This window comes from Oncorhynchus kisutch, linkage group LG4 (assembly GCF_002021735.2).
Source record: "Oncorhynchus kisutch isolate 150728-3 linkage group LG4, Okis_V2, whole genome shotgun sequence".
In the NCBI taxonomy this organism is placed as follows: Eukaryota; Metazoa; Chordata; class Actinopteri; order Salmoniformes; family Salmonidae; genus Oncorhynchus; species Oncorhynchus kisutch.
The window spans coordinates 30,715,660-30,733,824 of NC_034177.2; the positions used below are offsets into that span (position 1 = coordinate 30,715,660).

General features: G+C 45.3%; 1 protein-coding gene across 1 annotated transcript in view; it reads left to right on the top strand.

The window, feature by feature from the left end:
* Nucleotides 1-16,774, top strand: part of LOC109888661 (transmembrane protein 266) — a 67,664-nt gene extending 50,890 nt beyond the window's left edge. Inside the window, exons 4-11 of the mRNA XM_020479824.2 lie at nucleotides 1,124-1,278; nucleotides 2,484-2,557; nucleotides 4,114-4,170; nucleotides 6,866-7,004; nucleotides 7,851-7,966; nucleotides 9,472-9,664; nucleotides 15,202-15,264; nucleotides 15,364-16,774. Of these exons, the coding sequence (XP_020335413.1) occupies nucleotides 1,124-1,278; nucleotides 2,484-2,557; nucleotides 4,114-4,170; nucleotides 6,866-7,004; nucleotides 7,851-7,966; nucleotides 9,472-9,664; nucleotides 15,202-15,264; nucleotides 15,364-16,001 (1,435 nt within the window). The 3' untranslated portion in view covers nucleotides 16,002-16,774. The remainder of the gene's footprint in view (nucleotides 1-1,123; nucleotides 1,279-2,483; nucleotides 2,558-4,113; nucleotides 4,171-6,865; nucleotides 7,005-7,850; nucleotides 7,967-9,471; nucleotides 9,665-15,201; nucleotides 15,265-15,363) is intronic.
* The last annotated feature ends 1,391 nt before the right edge of the window (nucleotides 16,775-18,165 follow it).

The window sequence follows — 18,165 nt, forward strand, 5'->3', positions numbered from 1 at the left end:
ATCTGGTTTGGAAATATCTTTATATCTCTAATTAAAGAGATCATAAAAAGTTTGAGTTCTATGGCTTCAACATACTGCTCAGCTCTCAAAACTGCCAAATACATCTTGTTTGTGAAACTGAGTAAATATGACCATGTGGTGAGTGGTGCCACAAGGCAAACACAAGTGCTGTGTGATTCTAGAGCACTAATTCTTCACACTGTTGTTTGAGTTTAGATTCAACTTTAGTTGGTCAATTCAACAAATGCTCAGACAAACATTGTCACAAATCAGTAATATGTGTGTTTGGATGTGTAATATTGTGGTATTTGTGCCTGATTGGAACTGTGTCCTATGGTGTCTCAGAGTATAACACCAAGTATAAAGCACTTCTCAACGACTCCACTGTACTGTACTGTCTGTCATAGAGCAGAGGTAGGCAACTAGATTCAGCCTCTGGCCGATTCTTTTTTTGTAATGTTTGTTTAAAACAAACATACATAGACAAAAACAATAGTCCACTTAACATTTACATACATTTCCACGTATATTAATGAAATCACAGGTGCTCAGACCCACATGTTCCCACCGTATTCACACCCAGTGTTGTTTGTAATGCTTGTAAGTCTCTGCCCCATAGGACTTCATATTGTGTTATGTTGTTTTCAATTTTTTTTCAATATTTAAATCATGTTGAAGCAGATTGCCAGAAGGGCAGAACATAATTATAATTTGAACACTGCAAATTGACTACAACAAAGCCCAATAAGAGATTGCATTTGAAACTAGCAATAATTTCATATCTTGATTACATTGAGGCATGATCACAGATGTCTTTTTTTAATGAGTGGGAACACTTGGGAACAGACTTCCTAAATTAAACACATTTTTTGCTGAATTCCTGACAATTTTAATGTTTTTTTTAAACCTAAGAAGTCATTTTTTTAACGAAAAACTTCGAGGGAGCAAAGAAAATCACTTGCAAGCCGGTTTTGGCCCACGGGCCGCCTGTTGGCGGTCCCTGACATAGAGGTTTGAAAGAGAACTAATAAATTTGAATACATGTCCTTCTCTGATTTGCATTTAATGACATTCTCCTTTGTCTCTGCATTCCACCCCCTCCTCTCTGTCTCTCTGGTGTCAGGTCTAACTGGCTGAAGCCGTGCTGTGGGCGGAGGGCAGCCCCGTGGCAGGTGTGTCTGCTGAGCGCTGGCTTTAACTGTTTCGTGGTGGCCTGTGTCATCCTGGTGGTGGTGCTGCTGTGTCTGGAGCTGCTCATCGACACCAAGCTCCTGCAGTGTGAGTGACCCTGGAACTGTCTCTGTATTAGAACATGGATCTTCTGGATTTGTTTTCATGCAATGACAATTTAAAAGGGCTAACTTGTGATAGACTTCTGCAACTTAAACTGTCACAAAGATTGTGATGGAAGATACACAAAATGTGATTTGACCCCTATTGAAGTTAAGACATACAAAACAGCTGTGGTATAGTATGTTGGAATATACTGTACAATAATGCACATCTGCTGTTATGGATGTAGATAATATACTGTTTGATAATGCAATGGCAGTGACGGGTCCAGGACCTGGGGCTGTGATCTCTCCTCTCTATAAAAACAGTATAATGCAGTGACAGGTCCAGGACCTGGGGCTGTGATCTCTCCTCTCTATAAAAACAGTATAATGCAGTGACAGGTCCAGGACCTGGGGCTGTGATCTCTCCTCTCTATAAAAACAGTATAATGCAGTGACAGGTCCAGGACCTGGGGCTGTGATCTCTCCTCTCTATAAAAACAGTATAATGGAGTGACAGGTCCAGGACCTGGGGCTGTGATCTCTCCTCTCTATGATATCAGCCTCATTAGTAAGCACTGTGTCAGGTGGTCTAATGCCACTGTGACCCATCTCACATGGAGATGACCTCATCTACATCCTCTGGCTCTGGGGAGGGAGGTGTCCTCATCTATCATGGGGATAAGGTCAGGAGTCATCACCTCTATGGTGTCACAAGCTCTATGAAGGATGATACTGTAGGGCCTCCATCATGTCAATGTGGATGTATTTTAATGCATTCAAGTCTTTACAAGTCCCTGGAGGCAGATTTAAAAGACGGGACAGTTGGGAGGGAGGGATAAATGAATGTGGTGATTAAGGTTGTCTGTCTGCTGGGTGAATGTACGGAGAGAGGGAGGGATAGAGGAAGATGAATGGACTGATGGACAGATCAGTGAACACAGCAAACAAAGACAGATGGGAAGGGAGGTGGCGTGTGAAGAGGAAGAGGAATGCTGTAGTTGACAGCCAAATGCAGTATGATGCTGGCCACAATTAGGCGGATGAATAGACAGGCATTCAGACAAACCTGTGCATATGCGCGTGCGTGTGAATGTATGTGTCCTTGCCTGTATGTCTGTGATTGTGTGTCCGTCTCCAGTATTTAACAAAGTATCTGAACCTCTAAATGAATCTCTAAATGTTGTCTATTCTGTGCTGTCTTCATAGTTAACAACGCGTTGCTGTTTGCCAGCATTATCCACTGGATCAGCCTGGTCATTCTGTCTGTGTTCTTTGCTGAGGTGAGCCCCTCTCCCTTCTCTCTCCCCCACTGGATCAGCCTGGTCATTCTGTCTGTGTTCTTTGCTGAGGTGAGCCCCTCTCCCTTCTCTCTCCCCCACTGGATCAACCTGGTCATTCTGTCTGTGTTCTTTGCTGAGGTGAGCCCCTCTCCCTTCTCTCTCCCCCACTGGATCAGCCTGGTCATTCTGTCTGTGTTCTTTGCTGAGGTGAGCCCCTCTCCCTTCTCTCTCCCCCACTGGATCAGCCTGGTCATTCTGTCTGTGTTCTTTGCTGAGGTGAGCCCCTCTCCCTTCTCTCTCCCCCACTGGATCAGCCTGGTCATTCTGTCTGTGTTCTTTGCTGAGGTGAGCCCCTCTCCCTTCTCTCTCCCCCACTGGATCAGCCTGGTCATTCTGTCTGTGTTCTTTGCTGAGGTGAGCCCCTCTCCCTTCTCTCTCCCCCACTGGATCAGCCTGGTCATTCTGTCTGTGTTCTTTGCTGAGGTGAGCCCCTCTCCCTTCTCTCTCCCCCACTGTGGCAGCAGGCTCACTTACAGCTGATGCAGCCAAGGGTTGATTTAATGCTATAGTGTGCAGTATGAGACAAAGGTGAGCTAGAGAGGTGCAGTGGTGTATCCTGATTACAACACCCTATTAAAGCCTGCCCTCACCCCCATCAACACATTATCGACTTATTAGGGTTTCGTGAGATCCAGCAAGTAATGTATTCATAAAAATAAAAAAAAAGGGAAAACAGCTAACTTCCAGTAATTCTACACATTTTGTCAATGGACAGGAGAAAAATCTGTCAAATGTAAGAACAGTAGCTATTTCTTTTGCTCATGTTTGTTCACTGCATTACAGCCTCCTCTCTTTCACTCATTCCAATACCATTTGTCCTTCACAACTTGCTATGAGTGTTGGTTCCTCTTGATATATTGTGTCAATCCTCAACACAATCACTTTAGTTCAAATGCAGATAGAGCTTTTCCGCTGCACCGTAGATTTGAACTAACATTAGAGACTCAGGTAAATCGTATTGATTACCGTTTCCTCAGAGATAGCAGCACTTATCTTAGTTATTCTCTGTTCATCAGTCTGCTGCTCCATTTGATCGAGAGATGTGTTTTAGTTATCAATGAAAGCTAACCTTTAGTTCATGTAACTATTGGATGTGGCAGGGCAGCTTCATCTCAGGTGAAACCCTGAATCTGTGAAAAGAAAAGAAAAATAAGAGAAACATGGAAAAATCGAGGAAAAGAAAGGAGAGTAGTGCAGTAGCTTTCTGCAGCCCCTGCTGAGTCAGCTCTAGCTAGTGCAGGGTGCTGTGTGCATCTCTAATTGTTTGGATGAAATCCGACCGCTGTGGTAGTGAACTGGATTAATATAATGTCATTGATGAATTAACTGTGGATAGATGAAAGAAAACTGAATCACATGAAATTCACTTTTTCTGAGACATTAATGTTTTTAGGGGGATGTTTACATCTAAAGGATTAAATGAATTATATCACTATGGTTCTCTCCATCTCCCTTTTTTCCCTACCTCCCCCTCTTTCTTTCCCTCCCTCTCTCAGACGGTGTTCAGGATTGTGGTGCTGGGGATCTGGGATTACATTGAGAACAAAGTGGAGGTAAGCTCCCTGGAGGGCCATTAGTCCTGAGGTGGGGCTCTGAACACCCCACCACTTCCACTGCAATGTCATTCTCCCAATGTCAGACCTCAGCCTGGAAACCACCCACAGACCTGGAGGAACGAACTGTATTGGAACACTCACTGACACTGGGAGATGTTCATGTTTTTTCATTCACATATTTTTCAAAAAAAGGATGTCTCCATTGTCTGCTTGCTAATTGTAACGGTTGTCTTGGGTGGAAGAAGGAGAGGACCAAAGCGCAGCGTGGTTAGTGTTCATCTTAATTTCATAATAATCAAAAACTGAACACTTCAGATTACAAAACAACAAAAGTGACAACCGAAACAGTTCTATCTGGTGCAGACACACAAAGACTGAAAACAACCACCCACAAACCCCAACAGAAAACAGGCTACCTAAATATGGTTCCCAATTAGAGACAATGACTAACACCTGCCTCTGATTGAGAACCATATCAGGCCAAACAAGAAACCCAACCTAGAAACACAAAACATAGAATTACCCACCCAACTCACGTCCTGACCAACTAAAACAAAGAAATAACACAAGAACTAGGGTCAGAACGTGACAGTACCCCCCCAAGGTGCGGACTCCGGCCGCAAAACCTGAACCTATAGGGGAGGGTCTGGGTGGGCATCTGTCCGCGGTGGCGGCTCTGGCGCTGGACGTGGACCCCACTCCACCATAGTCTTAGTCCGCTTCTGTGGACTCCTAGGAACGGCGACCCTCGCCGCCGACTATGGCCTGGGAACCCTAATAAATGGGCCTACAGGACTGAGGGACACCTCTGGACTGAAGGACGCTTCTGGACTGAAGGACGCCTCTGGACTGAACAAACTCCTCTGGACTGAGGGGCAGCTCAGGACTGAGGGACAGCTCAGAACTGAGGGGCAGCTCAGGACTGAGGGGCAGCTCAGGACTGAGGGGCAGCTCAGGACTGAGGGGCAGCTCAGGACTGAGGGGCAGCTCAGGACTGAGGGGCAGCTCAGGACTGAGGGGTAGCTCAGGACTGAGAGGTAGCTCAGGATTGAGGGGTAGCTCAGGACTGAGAGGTAGCTCAGGACTGAGAGGTAGCTCAGGACTGAGGGGCAGCTCCGGACTGAGGGGCAGCTCCAGACTGAAGGGCACCTCCGGCTGACTGGCGGCTCTGGCAGATCCTGGCTGGCTGGCGGCTCTGGCAGCTCCTGGCTGGCTGGCGGCTCTGGCAGCTCCTAGCTGGCTGGCGGCTCTGGCAGCTCCTGGCTGGCTGGGGGCTCTGGCAGCTCCTGGTTGGCTGGCGGCTCTGGCGGCTCAGGACAGACTGGCGGCTCTGGCGGCTCTGGCGGCTCAGGACAGACGGGAGACTCTGGCGGCTCAGGAAAGACGGGAGACTCTGGCGGCTCTGGACAGACGAGGCGCACTGTAGGCCTGGTGCGTGGTGCCGGCACTGGTGGTACCGGGCTGCGGACACGCACCTCAGGGCGAGTGCGAGGAGCAGGAACAGGGAGTACTGGGCTCTGAAGGCGCACTGGCGGCCTGGTGCGTAATGCCGGAACTGGTGGTACCGGACTGGGAACACGCACCTCTGGAGGAGTGCGGGGAGTAGGAACAGAACACCCCGGGTTGTGAAGGTACTCTGGAGACCTGGTGTGTATAGCCGGCATCAATTGTTCCGGAACTTTAACACATCTCGGGATGAGTATTAGGAACTGACACGTGGCATCAGACAGCTAACACGCTCGTCAGGGTGAATGCCATGCATACTACGCCAAACCAACAGCTCTCTCTCTTCACTCTCCTCCAATTTTATCAACAACTCCTCGAATGTCTCATAATCTCCCCTCCATTCACTCTCCTCCAATTTGTCCAATAACTCGTCAACATTCTCAGACTCACACCTCAACTTCGCCGACTGCTCTGATTTCATCCTTGGCTCCTTACGGTAAGCACGGGAAGTTGGCACAGGTCTCCTACCTGGCTTCGCCACACTCCCTGTGTGCCCCCCCAATAAATTTTTGGGGCTGCCTCTCGGGCTTCCAGCCGCTCTGCCATGTTTGCTTCTCATAATGCTGCCTCTCTGCTTTTGCTGCCTCCAGCTCTGCTTTGGGGTGGCGATATTCCCCTGGCTCTGCCCAGGGTCCTTTGCCGTCCAACTCGTCCTCCAATGTCCATTCCTCCTTCTTGCGCTGCTCCTGCTACCGCTGCCTGTTACCACGCTGCTCTGTCCTTTTTTGGTGGGAGGTTCTGTAATGGTTGTCGTCTGGAGATAGAGAGGACCAAAGCGCAGCGTGGTTAGTGTTCTTCTTTTTAATGGAAAACTGAACACTTCAAAAACACAAAACAACAAAGTGACAACCGAAACAGTTCTATCTGGTGCAGTCACACAAGACTGAAAACAACCACCCACAAACCCCAACAGAAAACAGGCTACCTAAATATGGTTCCCAATCAGAGACAATGACTAACACCTGCCTCTGATTGAGAACCATATCAGGCCAAACAAGAAACCCAACCTAGAATCACAAAACATAGAATACCCACCCAACTCACGTCCTGACCAACTAAAACAAAGAAATAACACAAGAACTAGGGTCAGAACGTGACACTAATATTCTTTGTTTGTGTGTGTGGTGTGTTCCTGTCTGTGTGTGTGCATGCTTGTGTGTGCATGTGCGTGTGTGTGTGTGTGTAGGTGTTTGATGGTGCAGTCATAGTGCTGTCGCTGGCCCCCATGGTGGCCTCAACGGTGGCCAACGGCCCCAGCAGCCCCTGGGACGCCATTGGCCTCATCATCACCCTGCGCATCTGGAGGATCAAGAGGATAATCGACGGTGAGGCTGGGAGGGCCACAGGGAGTGGAGGAGGCATTGGGTGCAGTTTCCTCTGTATCATGTCCTTTACTGTCAGGTTGGAGAGATGCAGCAACAATATTTTTGCAGCTCCACCACTATGGATGACATCATCATCCCAACCTGCTTTTTACTGAGCTTTACAGAGCATTTTTTGCCATGCTTATTACAAACTGCAATTAATACTTGCTTTACAACACAATGACAAATACATACATAATCTGCTACAGATACACACGTTGTACTGACTCTAAATGGATTATTTTACAAGAATGTTACGCCCTCTTGTGGTGGTTCTGTGTTCAGCTAATGATTAGCACAAATACATTCGGTTAACCCCATGCTTCAACCTATGTATTTATAGCCACTATGCTGCATCAGTTGGGCTACAGGTGATATTGCTTATTGTTAAATAACACACCATCCTGATAATATGGAGCAATATGTTGTTAGGCAAAATATTTGGGGGGGGAAGGGGGTATCACCATAATTGTATTTTAATTATTTTGCAGTAGAAAAGTCACCAGGGCTGCGTTCAGTACGATAAAGTGTAATGCAACGTATAATTAAACGGAAATGGTACCTTTCTGAACGACCAGTTGAAAATATAGGGAGGGGTTGGGTTGTGGGTTCAAAATGCACCACTGCCCTTCAAATACGTCAGTCATTGCTTCAAGCCACACTCTGCCACACCCACCAAATGGAGCAAACGTAGGCTACCTCAAAGCCTCAAATCAAATGGGGCCTACTACAGATATATAAAATAAAGTTGTATCAGTGTGAATGATTTTACCCCTACATAGCAGTCTGTCCTGTGTTCTGTCCCAGCCTACGTGCTGCAGGTGAAGGTGGAGATGGAGATGGAGATCCAGCAGTATGAGAAGGCCAAGGCTGTCAGGGAGGAGCAGCTGGAGAGACTCACCCAGATCTGCCAGGAGCAGGCAGTATGTTCACACACCTCCTACATACTGACCCTGCCTGTCATACACATCTTCAACCAGCAGAAGGCAGCAACTTGCCAAGAATGAAAAGACGTTCATTTCCAATACCTTTTGTATAGATTTGAGAAAACAAAACACATTCAAATCCAGTAGGGTCACACTGACCCTTGAACACATAAATACATTACGTATCCTTAGGAGGAGCTAGTATCAGGTCCTGTATTCAGTAAATGTTTCACAACGTTCCTGTTATTCCCATCCTGGCGTTTACATTCAGAAAAAGGATCCAGACACATTTGTACACATATGTAATATAGCAAAGCTTGACTGAAGAGGGCATTCGGTGCATTTGAAAAGTATTCAGACCCTTTGACTTTTTCCACATTTTGTTAGTTACAGCCTTATTCTAAAATAGATTAAATTGTGTTTTCCCCCTCATCAATCTACACACAATACCCCATAATCACAAAGCAAAAACAGTTTTGTAGAAATTTTAGCAAATGTATTAAAAAAATTAAAAAATTAAAAAAACACATTTACTTAAGTATTCAGACCCTTTACTCAGTACTTTGTTGAAGCACCTTTGGCAGCTATTACAGCATTGAGTCTTCTTGGGTATGACGCTACAAGCTTGGCACACCTGTATTTGGGGAGTTTCTCCCATTCTTCTCTGCAGATCCTCTCAAGCTCAGGTTAGGTTGGATGTGGAGCGTCGCTGATCATCTATTTTCAGGGCTCTCCAGAGATGTTAGATCTGGTTCAAGTCCGGGTTCTGTCTGGGCCACTCAAGGACATTCAGAGACTTGTCCCCGAAGCCACTCCTGGGTTGTCTTGGATTTGTGCTTATTGTGCTGTCGGAAGGTCAACATTTGACCCAGTCTGAGGTTTCAGTCTCTCGATGTGCAAAACTGATAAAGACATACCCCAAGCGACTTACAGCTGTAATCGCAGCAAAAGGTGGCGCTACAAAGTATTAACTTAAGGGGGCTGAATAATTTTGCACGCCCAATTTTTCCGTTTTTGATTTGTTAAAAAAGTTTGAAATATCCAATAAATGTCGTTCCACTTCATGATTGTGTCCCACTTGTTGTTAATTCTTCACAAAAAAATACAGTTTTCTATCTTTATGTTTGAAGCCTGAAATGTGGCAAAAGGTCGCAAAGTTCAAGGGGGCCGAATACTTTCGCAAGGCACTGTATGTAATGTATGTGTTCAAAGATCAGTGTGACACAACCCAGGGTTTGTCAATAAAGCCAACACAGTTAAGCTAGAGACCAGGTGTGTAGCTATTTGATTAAGTACAGTGGGTGGCCTTTAGCATGGTGGATGGATATGAGAGCCAGAGCTCTTAAAGGTTATTCAGGTGTTTCTGTGTAAGGATAACACATGTACTGTATGCATCTCTCACTCTCTCTCTCTCTCTCTCTCTCTCTCTCTCTCTCTCTCTCTCTCTCTCTCTCTCTCTCTCTCTCTCTTTCTCTCTCTCTCTCTCTCCCTCCCTCCCTCAGTTTGAGATCAGGCAGCTGCGGGCCCATCTGGCTCAGCAGGATTTGGACCTGGTAGCAGAGCGAGAGGCTGCCATGCAGATTCACCATGTGTGGGGCAAGCAGAGCAGTATCTTTCAGGAGGTGGACGGTCTAGCCCCTACGGGCCCCGAGCAGCGCAGCCAGGCTAAAGCCAGGGAGGCAGCGGGCCATAGAGGTACCACACCCTGATCCTATATCCACACCAATTACTGTAGTATTACTTCAGAGCACAGCAGATTGCCTTATTGAGATAGAACCATATGAGACTGTTTTCTGTCTATGGATTGCCTGCTGGCTGTGGTTTCTAACCAAAGAGGGTCTCTCTTGAAGCCAGGGAAATAGATAGATGCTCTTGCCATGTCACATCAGATTTTCCATGCAAAGTGGTTGAATGAAGAGAGTGCTCTGTGCTTTGGGTCATGTAGTTGTTACAGAGTGGTTGAAAATATGTGCTCAGTTCACCTTGAAACCCCCAAAAAATAAACATCTAACAAACCTCACCATATTCCAGGGAGGATATAATTGACAAATCAAACTTTATTTGTCACATGTGCTGAGTACAACAAGTGTAGATCTTAGAGTGACATGCTTACTTAAAAGCCCTTAACCAACAATGCAATTTTAAGAAAAATATGTGTTAAGTAAAAAATAGATATGTAACAAATAAGAAATAAAAGTAACAAATAATTACAAAGCGACAGTAAAATAACAATAGCGAGACTATATACAGGGGCTACCGGAACAGAGCAAATGTGCGGGGGCACCGGTTAGTCGAGGTAATTGAGGTAATATGTTATGTACAGTGCCTTGCGAAAGTATTCGGCCCCCTTGAATTTTGCGACCTTTTGCCACATTTCAGGCTTCAAACATAAAGATATAAAACTGTATTTTTTTGTGAAGAATCAACAACAAGTGGGACACAATCATGAAGTGGAACGACATTTATTGGATATTTCAAACTTTTTTAACAAATCAAAAACGGAAAAATTGGGCGTGCAAAATTATTCAGCCCCCTTAAGTTAATACTTTGTAGCGCCACCTTTTGCTGCGATTACAGCTGTAAGTCGCTTGGGGTATGTCTCTATCAGTTTTGCACATCGAGAGACTGACATTTTTTCCCATTCCTCCTTGCAAAACAGCTCGAGCTCAGTGAGGTTGGATGGAGAGCATTTGTGAACAGCAGTTTTCAGTTCTTTCCACAGATTCTCGATTGGATTCAGGTCTGGACTTTGACTTGGCCATTCTAACACCTGGATATGTTTATTTTTGAACCATTCCATTGTAGATTTTGCTTTATGTTTTGGATCATTGTCTTGTTGGAAGACAAATCTCCGTCCCAGTCTCAGGTCTTTTGCAGACTCCATCAGGTTTTCTTCCAGAATGGTCCTGTATTTGGCTCCATCCATCTTCCCATCAATTTTAACCATCTTCCCTGTCCCTGCTGAAGAAAAGCAGGCCCAAACCATTATGCTGCCACCACCATGTTTGACAGTGGGGATGGTGTGTTCAGGGTGATGAGCTGTGTTGCTTTTAAACCAAAAAGTTAAATTTTGGTTTCATCTGACCAGAGCACCTTCTTCCACATGTTTGGTGTGTCTCCCAGGTGGCTCGTGGCAAACTTTAAACAACACTTTTTATGGATATCTTTAAGAAATGGCTTTCTTCTTGCCACTCTTCCATAAAGGCCAGATTTGTGCAATATACGACTGATTGTTGTCCTATGGACAGTCTCCCACCTCAGCTGTAGATCTCTGCAGTTCATCCAGAGTGATCATGGGCCTCTTGGCTGCATCTCTGATCAGTCTTCTGCTTGTATGAGCTGAAAGTTTAGAGGGACGGCCAGGTCTTGGTAGATTTGCAGTGGCCTTCCATTTCAATATTATCGCTTGCACAGTGCTCCTTGGGATGTTTAAAGCTTGGGAAATCTTTTTGTATCCAAATCCGGCTTTAAACTTCTTCACAACAGTATCTCGGACCTGCCTGGTGTGTTCCTTGTTCTTCATGATGCTCTCTGCCCTTTTAACGGACCTCTGAGACTATCGAAAGTGCAGGTGCATTTATACGGAGACTTGATTACACACAGGTGGATTGTATTTATCATCATTAGTCATTTAGGTCAACATTGGATCATTCAGAGATCCTCACTGAACTTCTGGAGAGAGTTTGCTGCACTGAAAGTAAAGGGGCTGAATAATTTTGCACGCCCAATTTTTCCGTTTTTGATTTGTTAAAAAAGTTTGAAATATCCAATAAATGTCATTCCACTTCATGATTGTATCCCACTTGTTGTTGATTCTTCACAAAAAAAATACAGTTTTATATCTTTATGTTTGAAGCCTGAAATGTGGCAAAAGGTCGCAAAGTTCAAGGGGGCCGAATACTTTCGCAAGGCACTGTACATGTAGATAGAGTTATTAAAGTGACTATGCATTGATAATAAACTCAAAAATAGCAGCAGCGTAAAAGGGGGCGGGGGGGGCAATGCAAATAGTCTGGGTAGCCATTTGATTAGCTGTTCAGGAGTCTTATGGCTTGGGGGTTCCGTGCACTAGCAGAGAGAACAGTCTATGAGTAGGGTGGCTGGATTTTTAGGGCCTTCCTCTGACACTGCCTGGTATAGAGGTCCTGGATGGCAGGAAGCTTGCCCCCAGTGATGTACTGGGCCATACGCACTATCCTCTGTAGTGCCTTGCGGTCAGAGGCCGAGTAGTTGCCATACCAGGCAGTGATGCAACCAGTCAGGATGCTCTTGATGGTGCAGCTGTAGAACTTTTAGAGGATCTGAGTACCCGTGCCAAATCTTTTCAGTCTCCTGAGGGGCAATAGGTTTTGTCGTGCCCTCTTCATAACTGTCTTGGTGTACTTGGACCATGAGAGTTTGTTGGTGATGTGGACACCAAGGAGCTCTCATCTCCACAACAGCCTAGTCGATGAGAATGGGGGCGTGCTCTGTCCTCCTTTCCTGTCCACAATAATTTCCTGACTTGATGACGGAGAGGTTGCTGTCCTGGCACTACACAGCCAGGTCTCTGACCTCCTCGCTATAGACTGTCTCATTGTTGACGGTGATCAGGCCTACCACTGTTGTGTCTTCAGCAAACTTAATGATGGTGTTGGAGTCTTGCCTGGCCATGCAATCATGAGTGAATAGGGAGTACAGGAGGGGACTGAGCATGCACCCCTGAGGGGCCCTTGTGTTGAGGATCAGTGTGGTGGATGTGTTGTTACCTACCCTTACCACCTGAGGGTGGCCCGTCAGGAAGTCCAGGATCCAGTTGCAGAGGGAGGTGTTCAGTCCCAGGGTCCTTAGCTTAGTGATGAGATTTGAGGGCACTATGGTGTTGAATGCTAAGCTGTAGCCAATGAATAGCATTCTCACATAGGTGTTCCGTTTTTCCAGGTGGTAAAGGGCAGCGTGGAGTGCAATAGAGATTGCATCATATGTGTATCTGTTGGGGCGGTATGCAAATTGGAGTGGGTCTAGGGTTTCTGGGAAAATTGTGTTGATGTGGGCCATGACCAGCCTTTCAAAGCACTTCATGGCTACAGATGTGAGTGCTACGGGTCGGTAGTCATTTAGGCAGGTTACCTTAGTGTTCTTGGGCACAGGAACTATTGTAGTCTGCTTGAAACATGTTGGTATTACAGACTCAGACAGGGAGAGGTTTATAAAATGTCAGTGAAGACACTTGCCAGTTGGTCAGCACATGCTCGGAGTACACATCCTGGTAAACCGTCTGGCCCTGCGGCCTTGTGAATGTTGACCTGTTTAAAGGTCTTACTCACATCGGCTACGGAGTGTGATCCCACAGTCGTCCGGAACAGCTGATGCTCTCATGCATGTTTCAGTGTTACTTGCCTCGAAGCCAGCAAGTTTGCAAGCCCTGCCACATCCGACGAGCGTCGGAGCCGTTGCAGTACAATTCGATCTTAGTCCTGTATTGACGCTTTGCCTGTTTGATGGTTCCTCGGAGGGCAATGTTGGATTTCTTATAAGCTTCTGGGTTAGAGTCCCGCTCCTTGAAAGTGGCAGCTCTAGCCTTTAGATCAGTGTGGATGTTGCCTGTAATCCATGGCTTCTGGTTGGGGTATGTACGTACAGTCACTGTTGGGACAGTGTCATCGATGCACTTATTGATGAAGCCAGTGACTGATGTGGTGTAATCCTCAATGCCGTCGGAAGAATCCCAGAACATATTCCAGTCTGTGCTAGCGAAACAGTCCTGTTTTGCTAGCACAGGAAAAGACTACAGGAAAAGACTTGGAAATTACACTAGAACAACAGGCTGATAGAGGCCTAGCAGTGTGGGACCTCTGAGTCTGAGACCTAAGTGCTATTGGAGTGCTGTTTTGAATGAGTAGTGCTGTTTGGACAATATCCTCTGTGTAAATATACCTGTAAACAATACACCAAGAGATTGGTTTAATATGATGAGCCACTTTTGTATGAAGACTATGGCATCGAACTTAATCTGGAATTCAATCAGATCGCAGGCTAAAGGCATTGTTTCTTTTAAAGGAAATGTCCTGGGTACATATGCAGCATGACTGGAAACTCCACGAATGTGGGAACATTGCCTTTAAAAGCTGAAATGCCTATAACCTGCGATCGGATTGAATCCCGGCCTTAGATATAATGAGGAGAACATCTATCTGATACTGTAAACCTACTGTTTGATTTCCATGTATCAGGAGACAGAGGGCAGGGTGACTGGCATGATGGCATGGGGGTACTGAACTATTGTCAAAACATACTTATTTAAAACACTCCAAGGAGCCATACACCTTTCAAAGGGTGACAGATCATAAGTTACAGGAGGTAGAGGGACAAAGCACTGTCAGTACTGTATTCTCAGAGCTCAAACTACAGAGCCCATTCCTTAAGTAAAGATCTAAATCACCATGCTTCTCTCTCTGCTATATATCTGAGGTTTCACAGAGAGGCGGTGTGTCAGACTACAGTATTTTAAGTGCTCATGTGTTATTAATCACAGAGTGATTGTCTCTGCCGCTGCATTTTAGGCCAAGCATTGACTTTCCTCTTGGGACAGTCTTAAAATAAATATTTGAAGAAGAAGCAAATATAACCCATAACTATCTGGAGGGAACAGGGATGGTACTTAGAGGGAGGTAAACTGTGACAGGTCAGGCAAGCCAGTCACAGGCCCTGCTACCCTCCACCTTACCACTGCGCACCTCTTCTCTGGTAATTCAGGTATAATGAGCATTATAAACCAGGTAGTTTGGGTCATGGATGCTGATTGGCTGAAAGTCATGGTATAGTTAAGCAATAAGGCACGGGGGGGTGTGGTATATGGCCAATATACCATGGCTACCCACTCCGCGTTGAGTCGTACATAAGAACAGCCCTTAGCCGTGGTATGTTAGATATATACTGCACCTTCTCGGGCCTTATTGCTTAATTCTACCGTAGTCTAACCTAATTCTATGTGTCTAAATCATTCACAACCACTGCTATCACCTACAATGGGTAGGACACAAAAAATCTGCAGCTCATCACTGAACTACAGCAGCATGCTTTTATGTTTGGTGCCGTTACAGTTCATCATTCTGGTCAGACATATCTGACTGATGCATGCTGGGAAACCTTTACACAACAAACACAGGAATAGATATGGGTACCAAACATCCAACTCATTTGATTGTTTTAGAGAAAGAGTGCACATGTATTTAGTTTCTTATTTCTTTCAGATCATGTTGTTCAAGACGACATGAACAACTACATCAGCCAGTACTACAGTGAGGCAAGCAGTGGTAAGAATAAACAATACTTCCCACTCTGACACATTTGTTTCTGTCCTTTATTTCAGTCAGTCAGCAGTATTGTGATGAGTCCAAAATGTTTTCTTGTAGATATTGGAATCCCAGATCCAGCTCGTGTCATCACCACAGCCATAGACATCCATCTTCCCAACAATCCCAGCCAGCAGCCCTCGTCTCTGGTGAGTGCAGACGCAGCGTCCAGCCGCCTGCAGCCTACAGGCGGCTCTGTGAGCGAGGCCTCCAATGCTACCATGTCCCACTCCAGCTTCAGTGCCCACCAGCACAGCATCAGCAGCCACACCCTTGGCTCCACCACCGACTGCAGCTCCACGGTCCGTGAGGCTTCAACCTCCACAGACTCCTACAGCGGCCAGCGCTGTTACCCCCCACCCTACTGCAGCCCCCTGGCCCTGGGCACACAGCCTGGCGCCAGAGGACACCCCAGCGCCATGGTGCAGGAGTTGCTCTCCTCGCTGTCTGAGGACTCCTGTCTGGGCCAGAAGGGCCTGGACCCTGTCAACCTCAAACTGCCCAGCCCTGCTGGCTCCACCAAGACCAGCCCTGAGCTGGAGCACAGGCTCAACATCTACAACAAGAGGAACCAGGAGAGCCGGGGAGGCTTCCACACCAAGCCCCTCATCCATCTGCAGGCCAGTGAGCCCTTCATGGAGGAGAAGTACAGGCTGTCTCAGGCAGATGCCCCCGTCAACCGTCTGCCTGAGACATAGGAAAGGGCTACAGGGGTACTGTAACTCTCAGACATCACTGACACACTCCTCAAAGACCCTCCTGAAACTCAATAACACTAAAGACATGCACTCAGAGGCCTCCTCAACTGGCATACAGCCATCCTCCTCATCGCCAAAAGCACCCTGGAACTGTGAATGGCAGCTCCGCCAGCAGTGCACATCTTCCATGGAGTACAATAAGGCAGTTTAGTGAACACGCAATGGACATTATCAGGAATTGACACAATAAATGAGTGTATGAACAAGTCACCAAAAGAAACCAGCAATGGAGCATTAGCTCCAGCTAGGAGACAGCAGGGCTCTGCAGAAATGGGACTGGCTCTGATGCTTTTACAGTGCCTTCGGAAAGTATTTACACCCCTGGACTTTTTTCACATTTTGTTGCGTCATTGGCCTACACACAATACCCCATAATGTCAGAGTGGAATTCTGTTTTTAGACATTTTTACAAATGAATGACAAATGAAAAGCTAACATTTCTTGAGTCAATAAGTTTTCAACCCCTTTGTTATGGCAAGCTTAAATAAATTCAGGAGTAAAAATGTGCTTAATAAGTTGCATGGACTCACTGTGTGCAATTATAGGTGTTTAACATGATTTTTGAATGACTACCTCATCTCTGTACCCCAGATACAGATAATTGTAAGGTCCCGCAGTAAATTTAAAATGGATTCAACCACAAAGACCAGGGAGGTTTTTCAATGCCTCGTACAGAAGGGCACTTATTGGTTAAAAAAAAAGAAAAGAAAAAAGACATTGAATATCCCTATAAATGATACCAATAGTGACTTTAAAACAGTTAGAGTTTAATGGCTGTGATAGAAAACTGAGGATGAATTAACAACATTGTAGTTACTCCACAATACTAATCTAAATGACAGAGTTAAAAGAAAGCATGTACAGAATACTCTAAAAAAAAACAAGCATTCTGTTAAGGCACTAAAGTAAAACTGCAAAAAATGTGGCAAAGAAATTAACTTCATGTCCTGAACTCAAAGCATTATGTTTGGGACAAATATATCATCATCGTCGTCGTGTACCATCATTCATATTTTCAAGCATGGTGGTGGCTGCAACATGTTATGAGTATGCTGTCATTGGCAAGGATGAGGGAGTTTAGGATAAATATGAACAGAAAAGAACTAAGCACAGGCAAAATCCTAGACGAAAACCTGGTTCAGTCTGCTTTCCAATCAGACATTGGGAGACAAATTGACTTTTCAGCGGGACAACAACCTAAAACAAAGCCAAATATACACTGGAGTTGCTTACCAAGACAACATTGAATGTTCCTGAGCGGCCTAGTTACAGTTTTGACTTAAATCGGCTTGAAGATCTATGGCAAGACTTGAAAATGGATGTCTAGCAATGATCAACAACCAACTTGACAGAAAAACTGGCCTTCTTTAGACTAGTTGAGTATCTGGAGCATCAGCATTTGTGGGTTCGATTACAGGCTCCAAAAGGCCATAAACAATGACCTTTCTTCTGAAACTCAGTCTATTCTTGTTCTGACGAGTTTCAGAAGTTATTTGTTTCTGGCCATGTGTGTAAAATGGGTGAAAGAAAAAAAAGTATATTTAATCCATTTTAAATTCAGGATGTAACACAATGTGGAATAAGTCAAGTGGTATGAATACTTTTTGAAAGCACTGTACATTAGATATCATTTAGGGATGGGGCTGGTTGGGTGTGGAACTGGGTGGTTTGTCTAAAATACTTGATTAGGGAATGGAGACGCTAGACCGATCACCCTTAGACATTTAACAAACATAGTTCAAAAGTCAGCCTGATGTCTCCAGATCCCAACATTAAGTACAGTCCTCTCTGTTCGGACTGCTGCTGTGTACATTTAATCTGTTCAAATGTGTTGACTTGTGTTCCTAGTTTATTTCTTACCTTAGTCTTTCTATATTATCAATGCTAATGTTTGTATTCAAATTATGACAAAAAAAGCTCAGTGAAATCATAAGCCAGACACCAGAACACTTGAGGAACATTTCAGCTACCAAATCTGGAGGGTTTTGTAATTGAAGTTGTGCAAAGTGTTATCAGCAGAAAACATATTATAGGATAAACCTTCGATATGGCAAACTAACCCTGTGCACTTTAATGTCAACAGGCATTTTGTAAGTTGATCATG